General features: G+C 43.9%; 1 protein-coding gene across 6 annotated transcripts in view; it reads right to left on the bottom strand.

The window, feature by feature from the left end:
- Positions 1–4,953: 4,953 nt before the first annotated feature.
- The window catches only part of AZIN1 (antizyme inhibitor 1), a 30,506-nt gene continuing 25,531 nt past the window's right edge, over positions 4,954–9,928 (bottom strand). For 3 of the 6 annotated variants that reach the window (XM_036498383.2, XM_036498386.2, XM_036498379.2), the window contains 4 exons: positions 9,172–9,334; positions 7,959–8,071; positions 7,472–7,686; positions 5,000–7,301 (listed from right to left, as the gene is read on the bottom strand). In XM_036498383.2, the coding sequence (XP_036354276.2) occupies positions 7,190–7,301; positions 7,472–7,686; positions 7,959–8,071; positions 9,172–9,334 (603 nt within the window). In that variant the 3' untranslated portion in view covers positions 5,000–7,189. 6 annotated transcript variants of the gene reach the window in all.

Genomic DNA, 9,928 nt, shown 5'->3' with positions numbered 1-9,928 from the left:
TGTATAAGATACACCTGCCGGTGCCACCTGTCGTCTTGAACCTGGACCTTAAAGGGATCAGGCCCCGGGCTGTCCAGCTACGCAGCTGTCACCCCCTTGCCCATGCACAACTCTCCCCTAGCAACCTTCCCCCATCCCATTTGGTCGACAGGAGCTTCCTGTGCACTGCCAACTCCAGTCCTGCCCCATCATCCTTTTTCTGTTGTGAGCCGGACAAACTTCTGTGAAACATAAACTCCATGTCACACCCCTCCCAGGGCCACCGTGAGTGGACTAGAAAAAATAGGATGCCTCCTCCCATTTATCTTAGGATAAAAATGGACATTATAAAAAGGCCTGCAGAACCCTGCCTGGTGGCCCTGCCTTTGTGGTACCTGGCTGAGACCCTCGGATTCTGCTAGACTGTACCTTCCATGTGCAGTGCTCTCTGTCTAGCTAAAAGCCCCGCCGCTCACAGCTTCAGGCAGTCCTACACATATGTTGATTAGACCCATGCCAATCCTTGAGCCTCAGCACCCCGCCCTGAGGAGGGGTGCCACAAACCTGCGTGGATGTCCGCTACTCTGTGTGCTTGCCCCTGAGCTAATGCGTGAAGCCCTGGAGGATCAGAATCCTAGCTGTGATGTGGAAGGCCAAGATCCAAGCAGCCAGAGCCATCTGAGCAGCGAGTGCGTCCTGGAAAAACTGTCCCTGCTTCCCTTGAAAACACCCGAGGGGGCAGTCACATAGGGTGGCCTCTGGGTCCGAGTGGGGCAGGTGGGTGGGAAACAGGCAGCCAGAATTGGGGAGTGCGCAGGGATGCCACCACAGCAACCACACGGTGGCAAAAATACTCTTGTCCAAACTTTGTGCAAGTTTCAGATGACGAAGCCAGAAAACCATGCCAAGGGGGAATGCCTCATAGGAAAAAAATCCACCTGAAAATGGAAAACCAACATGGATCCTAGAAAGCAAGCCACCTTGGGAAGGTGGAAGACAGAAGCCGAGTAACACCAAACCTTCTTCTAAATCCCCACAGCTGGTTCCTTGCTGCTCAGGGCTCCAGCAGCTGTCCTGGTAGCCCAAACCTCAACTCCTTATTTGGGACACACAGTGACAAGGGCTGCTGGACTAATAGTGGCAGTTTGAGAGAGGAAGAAAAGTGAGGCAGGGCCGCCTTCTTCCTCCTTGCTCCTCCCCACGTAAGTACAGTGACGCTTAGGTTTGCTGCAACTCCCAGGGACCGGGAGCAGAGGCAATCTCCAAGCGCCACCTCGTGGTAGCATTTGCCAGTGCCACCAGGCCCTGCTGGGAACTGCACTGGCTGGACTTGACCCAGGCAGCCAGCCAGATTGACTCCCCTGAGATCTCACCTGTGGGACACCAGTCTGGGGAACTCGGCTTAGGCTGTAAAAAGCCTCAATTGTGTCACACTGAGGCAAAAATGGCAGGATAACCTTCTTTGCTCTGTCAGTTTAAAAAGCTTTGAAAGGCACAATGCTGGACCCTGCTGAGGCCAGAGGGCTGGGATTTCCACCCAAGTCCAAAGCAGATAGTAGGTGCTGGGACCCAAGCATCACCTGCTGCCTCCCAGTTTACACTGGCAGGAAGCTGGAGAGAAGGTCCAATATAGGCACTCCGATAGGGGGTGGGTATCCCAAGCAGCCGTTCAATTCTTTGAGCTGTAATGCTTATCCACTTAACCTAACTTTCCTATTTTTTTCACTTCACTCGCTATATTACGTAGCACTTTCTATAGGAAATACCACAGGCATCAGTCACCTTGGTTCACTGCTAGGAGCCACCTCTGTCTAGAGGTGGCCTTTTAACTTTCCATCCAACACTGGAGTATCTTCCTTCTCCACCTTAAAAACACTTGCAAACTGCAACCCTTCCACTTCCTATCTTTTCCAAAAGTGAAATGTTACATTGGTTGTAGTCATGTCTGCTTGCTATAAAATCGTTGGATCCCCTCCCCGTTCTTTGGCACATCTCTCAAGTCTTAAGACTTACTCACTTTTATTGCAAAGTCTGATATACAGAGAGGAGGAGACAAGATCTTCTATCTGTTGATTCATTTCCTAAGAGGCCGCAACGGCTAAAGCTGCGTTGATCAGAAGCCAGGAGCTTCTTCCAGGGTCCCAAGGCCTTGGCGCTTCCTCTATTCATTTCCCAGGCCACAACCAGGGAGCTGGATGGGAAGCAGGGCTGCCAGGATTAGAACTAGCACCCACATTGGATCCTGGCACATGTGAGGCGAGGATCTTAGCCGCTAGGCTAACTTGCAGGGCTCACATCTGTGGAGTCTTAACTGGCAACAGTGTCAAGTGAGGGACCCCAATCTCCGTTCACCAGGGCAGGGAAGTTCTGCACTCCAGAGCTGAACCAACTTAAAACCACGGAGCCAGGAGCCCTTTCCAGTTCTCCCACACAGGTTCAAGGTCCACTGCTTTCCCAGGCAATGGAGAGCAAGTGAGATGTAAGTGGAGCAGCTGGGACACAAACTGGTGCCTACATGGGATGCTGGTGCCCAAGCCAGAAAGCTAGCTGATGGGCTGTTGCACCAGCCCCTATTTGAAAATAATAGATAAATGCAGGAACTCCATTTTTTCCATTTCCCAGAGGCAAAGGCTTGCTGTTTATGCATACCACTTACGCACAAAAGGCTTCCTGGACTATGCCTGTGAGCTTGGGTGGAGCACTGGTTCCTTTACCATTTGAGGCTGGCATTATGAATAGGTGCGACAACATTCCATATGCACACTGCTTCATGTCTCAGCTGCTCCCTGCTAATGGCCTAGGAAAAGCAGCAAAAGATGACACAGGGACTAGAGCCCCTGCCACCCAAGTGGGAGACCTACAAGGTTCTGTTCTAACTTCAGCCTCGCCCAGCTGTGGCTGCAGCCATCTGCAGAGAACCATTGGGTGGAAGATATCTCTCCTTTCAGAATAAACTGAATAAAAGAAAACACAAAATTCCTGAGTTAACTCATCAGGCAGTCAGTTGGGTTGCTCTCCCAAATCTGAATGGCCCGTACTCCAACAACTATACTTACATATCTGGTCTTCTCCACAGGTGGGTTGGCAAGCACACCTATTATACAAGGATGGAAACGGAAGCCAGAAGAGTGGACTCAGACTCTCAAGCAGAAAGTGGCAGTGCACCCCATCTCCAGGGCTGGGGACCTCTTCTCTTACATTGCAGGACTGGGCAAGAAAGCAAGCCAGGTGCCCTACAAGGTGGCACAATGCCCATCATCCTTCGGGCCTGAATCCAGGAGCACTAACTGAAAATCCACAAAACTTCAGTAACCTAAGGTCCAACTAATTTAATTTGTCAGATCATTTTTTTCAGTTGACTAATCTTCCCGTTAGTTCTCAGGAGTTGTCCATAATGTCATGAAGTTTACCCAGACATTTAAAGAATTCTTCCATTCAGGAAAGGTACAAAATAAAACTGTAAAATTGGTGGGAGCTGCTCATGAGGTCACAAAAGTTGACTTGCCACCTGGGATACCCAAATCCACTATTCTGCCTCAGATCCACTTTTGTTAATGTACCTGGGATGGCAGTGGATAATGGCACCTGCCATCCACGTGGCAGACCCAGCAATTTCATGCTCTTGGTTTCAGCCTGGCCCAGTCCCAGACCTTTTTCGTGAGCAGGGGAAAAATAATCATCACATTGTCCAGGGTTAGGGGAAGGTAGGGGAGATGAAGTTAACTTCCCCAAATCAAATAGCCTTAAGATTGCTTTGTTCAAGGGCCTGGCATGGTAGCCTAGTGGCTAAAGTCCTCACCTTGTATGTACCAGGAGCCCATGTGGGCGCCAGTTCCCATCTAGCTCCCTCCCTGTGGGAGGGACTGTGCAAAGCTTTGGGACCTGCACATGTGTGGGAGACCTGGAAGAAGTTCCTAACTCCTGGTTTTGGACTGGCTCAGCTCTGGCTGTTGCAGCCACTTGGGGAGTGAATCATGGACAGAAAATCTTCCTTTCTCTATATCTGACTTTCCAATAAAAAATAAATAAATCCTTACACACACACGCAGAAAAAAACTGATTGGTTTGTTTCAGTATTAGCCTGAAGTTTAAAATTGCCAGAGTGCTTTGGATCGGCGCAGCACTGGCCATTGCAGCCATTTGGGGAGTGAGTCAATGGACGGAAGATCTTCCTCTCTGTCTCTCCTCCTTTCTGTATATCTGCCTTTCCAATAAAAATAAATAAATCTTAAAAAAAAAAATAAAGTTGCCAGAGTGAAGAGCTGGAATCATCAAAATTCAGAGAAGAAACAAAATCTACAGAAGTAAAATTATAAACTTTAGCCATGTCCCACTCCCTGGATATTTTTGCTAAAAGCTGAGGGGCAACAAAACTAAGTACTGGGCCCAGCACAGTGGCTCAATGGCTGGATCTTCACTTTGCAAGAGCCAGTATCCCATATGGGCACCAGTTTGTGTCCCAGTGGCCCCACTTCCCATCCAGCTCCCTGCTTGTGGTCTGGGAAAGCAGTGGAGGACGGCCCAAAGCCTTGGGACTCTGCACCCACATGCGAAACCCAAAATAAGTTCCTGGCTCATGACTTCAGCTCCGGTCATTGGCCACTCAAGTAAATGGATGGAAGATCTCTCTCCTCTCCATAAATTTGATCTGCCTCACCAATAAAAATAAATACATCTTCCAAAACACAAAACAATGGTCAGTATTAACACATACCAGATGCAGATGCCACTGTTTACCCAACAGCTTAAACGGACTCTGGGGCCTCAGTCTATCAGCACAGGGCACACTGCAAGATCCTCTGCTTCCCTTGCACCCTCCACTGCCAGCAGTCATTACTCCCAAGTACCTGACAGGCATCCCACCCTCAGAACTATTCCATCCAGCACGTGCAACTTGTTCCATACGGAACTCCCAGCATCACTTCATACCAGAGTCCTAAAGAAGGCTTGTGTGTTAATTACACAAAGCAGCTGTGTAAAGTTTCACTACTATTTCATAACAAGACGCCAAAGTAAAACATGAGGAATAAAAACATTTTATCTGTGTATTCAGAATCACACAAGTTACCTTTACAGTTCAATTTACTATATAGAAATCATTTGGGTCTTATATTTTCAGTTAAATCTTGATCTGAGATTACAATACTGTAAAAAAAAAGTTTTACATTAATTCGTTAAGTGTTTAAGCATACCAAATTCAAATACAAGGTTCAAACTTCAGATTTATGACAGTCTTTAAAATGTGGTACAGACATTTCTTTCACATGTGGTGTTTGCAACTTCAAGCTATTTCACACAGAACAACCCTCCCTCAGATACAGCAAACTGATATGCCACGAGCTCAAGCCTTATAGTCAAGAACTCAAGAGCTGGACCACCTGACAAGGTTTGGCATTTTCAGACCACAATGCACATGTAGAGAAGGTAGGGAACACATCCTCCTCCTCATTATGATTAAAAAAAAATGTTGCAAGGTAGCTTGGAATTTTACACAAAACCCCCTAATTGTTATTCCTTGGAAAAGCCCAAGGGCAATTAAGTGTCAAGGACTTTGGGGTCCTAATTTTCTTTTTTATTAAGACAACCCACGAAATTCAATGGGCATAATCAAATCAAAAGTAGTAATAAGCACCTACTGGTTTGAGATTGAAATTTATTAGAGATTCATGATTAATTCCTTTCCACCTTGAAATCAAGGTACAAAAACCAGCTATTAAGTGCATTCCAAACTTGTCCTATGTAGCACAGGTAGAATTTTCTGTCTGTTGGCACCAAAGTGAAGTCACATTTCCTCTTGGGAGACAGAAATTCCACATCTGAACATAGAATAAGTTAGGAAGAAGTGATCATTGTTTATTACTATTGTGATTCTGAGATCCAGGATTACTAACATACTAGCAGTGAACAAAGCAAATTCCTGGAAACAGCTGTCAGGTTAGTGATGCTAACTCCCCTTCCCTACCACCATAAAAATCTTAGTATAAAAAGAATGAAAAGTAATTACCTAAGCAGAACAGGTTGGAAATAAGAAGCTAAGGGAATAGTTGAAACCAAACCCAAAAAGGCCTAAACTTGAAACGACTGAAATCAGAAACTGAAGAAACAAAGTGTGCTTTATTTACCCCAGCCCCTGCTCTGAATGTAAATATCTGCGCAAAGAGCATCCGGTTTCTGGATAGATGTAGCCCTTCTTTAAGTATCAGTGCTCTGTAGTTTTCTGCAACTGTATTTCCTTCCCCACGTTTATCCTAAGTATTTAATAGAATCTTCCACTTCAGCCAAAGGATTTGTGGTTCAAAGATTTACTAAGATACTCTATGCATCCTATCTATACAGAAACACCTATTGATTATTACAATTGGTTTATGCAGGATTAACATTTTTGGTGTTAAAAATTGTTAAACATCATGCTTACTACTGCACATCAACTCTCCATAATGGAATCTGAACTTCACAATGATATACCACTTTACTTAAATTACTAATTAAATAAATGAAAAGTTCTGAGCCAAACTAAACTTAAAATGGGCTATAAAAAAAAAATAATTTTTGACAACAGTCCATATACACATCTATTCCAAAGCTATTTTTGCTAGCTAGCCCCTTTCCCAAAGTTTTAGCCTGAAAAAACAGTTAAATCTACACAAAATTTTATTGCAATCATACAAGGGTTACATTAGGTCAAATACAACAAATACTATGATGCAATTTTACATTTATTAAGCTACAGTTCAAAGCACAAATTTACACATCCTAAATACACTAAACGTATCTAATGAAGTCACACTGTTCGTCTTCCACTGACATTTGATATATCTGGGTGAAAGACAGTAACTTTACAAGACTTTTTAACACGAATCCTTAGTATAAAAACTGTGTACTTGTATGTAAACGGTTTAATGGGGAACCCAATTAATGGGCTTCCATCTCCACTAAGTCATCCATTTTGTTGCATATTTTATTTTAAATGCTTAAGGGGTAGGACAAACTGTTAAATTTAAATCTGGATACATTATCTAATCTCCCATTATAACCCCCAATGAATTATAAATGAAAGCTGATTTTGTCTGGTCCCAAATGGCTATTACTAATATTTTTGTTTTCCAAGAGAATTAACAGAATAAGGTTGTTTGAATCCCCCCACCCACTGGAATGTTGACCAGACAAGCTTAACCTGCAACTTCAGATCTAATGAAGCAGTAATGCCTGTTTACGCTTCAGTGGGAAAGCTGTCTTCTTGGCTCAGCTGAATGCAAGAAGGCACAAAGAAGAAGTTCTTCATCATTGTGTCTGAAGTAATTCCAGCATCTTGCATTTCATACCTAAAGAAAAATAAGCAAAATGCTCAATTTAAGTCCAAAGACCACAGCAATGAATAATGAAACAGGATTATAACCAGCCTTTAAATAACCCTTAAGATTTAAGTTACATAGGAGTTATTAGCAAACATCACCTCACCAACACCATCACTTATAAAACAAAATCAACTTACCAGTCACGGAATGACATCATGTAGTAAACAGCTGGCCTCTCAAAGTCATTAAAGGCAGATGGTTCATGGAAAGAATCTGCTCCCATGTTATCAAAGATAAGCCAATCACCCACATTCAGCTCTGGCAGAAGACAGCTTTCCACGATCTGATCCAGTGCATCACAGGATGGACCCCAAAGGCTGCTTGGAAACAGAGGCTCATCTGCCTTGCATTTCTGTAAGAAAGGACAAGTTTGTTCTCTTTCATTTTTTACTCACTCAGATAACTGAAACTGATGGATTGATAAGCACTCTTCACAGTCAGATCCAAGGTAAGCCCAGGTGAAGTGCTAGGGTGCTCTTCCTAGGCCATGTCATGGCCATGAACTGAAGTGGCTCAGCCCCAGCAGGCAAATCACCAAAAAAGTGCACTCCTTCCCAACCCCCTGTAGAGTGCTTCTAAAATAACTGGAAAATAGCTTTTAGCATTCTTTGTAATAACACTTGCCTTGTGAACCTCTGGAATGGCATTTAAGTCCTCTGACAGTTTACTTGCAAAAGAACCATAAACACCGTCATTCATGTAATACACGAAGGCTGGTTCATCACTTTCGGTTTTTTCTACTGAAATCAAACAAGGAAGTTTAATTTACTATAAACTGTATAATAAAAGGCATTATTAAATAGGCTGAGTTAATCTATGAAACGAATGAATGCACTCTCTACCATTCTTCAACTAAAATGACTAATACTTACTGACATACCCATAAACGAAACAGACTAAAAACGCAACACTGAGGGGCCTGCACGCTGGCTCAACAGACATCCTCTACCAGCAAGCACCAGCATCCCTTGAGTGTAGGGTTGAGTTCTGGCTGCTCCACTTCCCATCCAGCTCCCTGCTTGTGGCTTGGGAAGGCAGCAGAGGATGGCCCAAAGCCTTGGGACCCTGTACCCATGTGGGAAGCATGGAAGAAGCTCCTGGCTTTGATCTACTAAGCTCCAGCTACTGAGACCATTTGGGGAGTCAGCCAGCGGACAGAAGATCTGTTTCTCCTCTCTACAAATCTGCTTTTCCAACAGAAATATAACTGAACACCTAGTTCACAAAGGAGACCCAGCAGCACATGAAAAAACTCTGTACTACTAGGCATAAAGTAAAGGTTACAACCGTAATGAATTACCACCAGCTACTTACTACAAATACTTAGACACTGAGAAAAACATCAAAATCACTGAAGACAGGGACAACACCTCCTGGGCATACACTGGAGTGGGAGGGTAAAAATGCTAATCATTTTGAAAACATCTGTTCTCTATACCCAGTGATTTCTATGTGCAGTTCACAAAAATGAACAAGGCACCTTGGAGAAACACTGGATTATGGAACTGAGGCAGGGGAAAAAGGAAAAAATAACAGTACAACATCCTGATCAGGAAACCAAGAAGTGGCTCAGAGTATTAGGGACATGCCACACCCGAGAAGAAATGAAGATTCTTGAGAAGCACTGACAAGAGACCACTTAGTGCCTTCTTGTTGGTCTGACCTGACAGGATGTAGCCGGGGTGGGTTATTTATAGTAAATATCATTTGTAGGTCACACCAAATTATCAATTTAAAAGTTAGTCCGCTACAGCTGTCCTAGTAGCTCTAGTCTTTACATCTCCACACTGATTAGAATGATTTGCTCACAGAAACAAAACTGAACTTTAGAACTCACCTCCAGCAGAAAATTTATCATTTTCAACAACTTTCTTTGCAATGATATTAACTGCAAGTGTGAATGCAGAAGACACATAGTAGCTGCCAGGTTCTGAAATGATTTTAATACCAGATCCTTCCGGAAAGTAGACATCCAACAGAGGGCTGATAACATGATTAACCTATGGATTTAAAATTCCAGATTATGGCTTTAATACTTAGTAACACACTTCACAATATTAACTGATAACTGCATTTTCCAGCAGTTTCAATAAGACTATGAAGCTTATCAATTTAGCAGTTCATTAGGCATTTTTTTAAAGGCAGATTTTTTTTAAGATTTATATATTTTTATTGCAAAGTCAGATATATAAAGGAGAGACAGAGAGGAAGATCTTCTGTCCGAAGATTCACTCCCCAAGTGACTGCAACGGCCAGAACTGAGCCAATCCGAAGCCAGGAGCTCTTCCAGGTCTCCTACACAGGTGCAGGGTCCCAAGGCTTTAGGCCATCCTTGACTGCTTTCCCAGGCCACAAGCAGGGAGCTGGATGGGAAGTGGGGCTGCTGGGATTAGAACTGGCGCCCATATGGGATCCTGGTGTATTCAAGGTGAGGACTTTGGCTGCTAGGCCACTGCGACGGGCCCTAAGGCAGGTTTTCAAATCAGTTTACTAAGTGTCCAAAGACATTAATTAAAAAAAAATTAAAAGCAACTCCAACAGCAAATACCACTGGTTTTATTTTTTGGTCATTATTTTCTGTACTTAATTGACAG

The sequence above is a fragment of the Ochotona princeps genome, chromosome 9, assembly GCF_030435755.1.
Source record: "Ochotona princeps isolate mOchPri1 chromosome 9, mOchPri1.hap1, whole genome shotgun sequence".
NCBI classification, from domain to species: domain Eukaryota; kingdom Metazoa; phylum Chordata; class Mammalia; order Lagomorpha; family Ochotonidae; genus Ochotona; species Ochotona princeps.
Note: the sequence above shows the minus strand (reverse complement) of the source record. Positions and strands in the feature narration are given on the sequence as shown.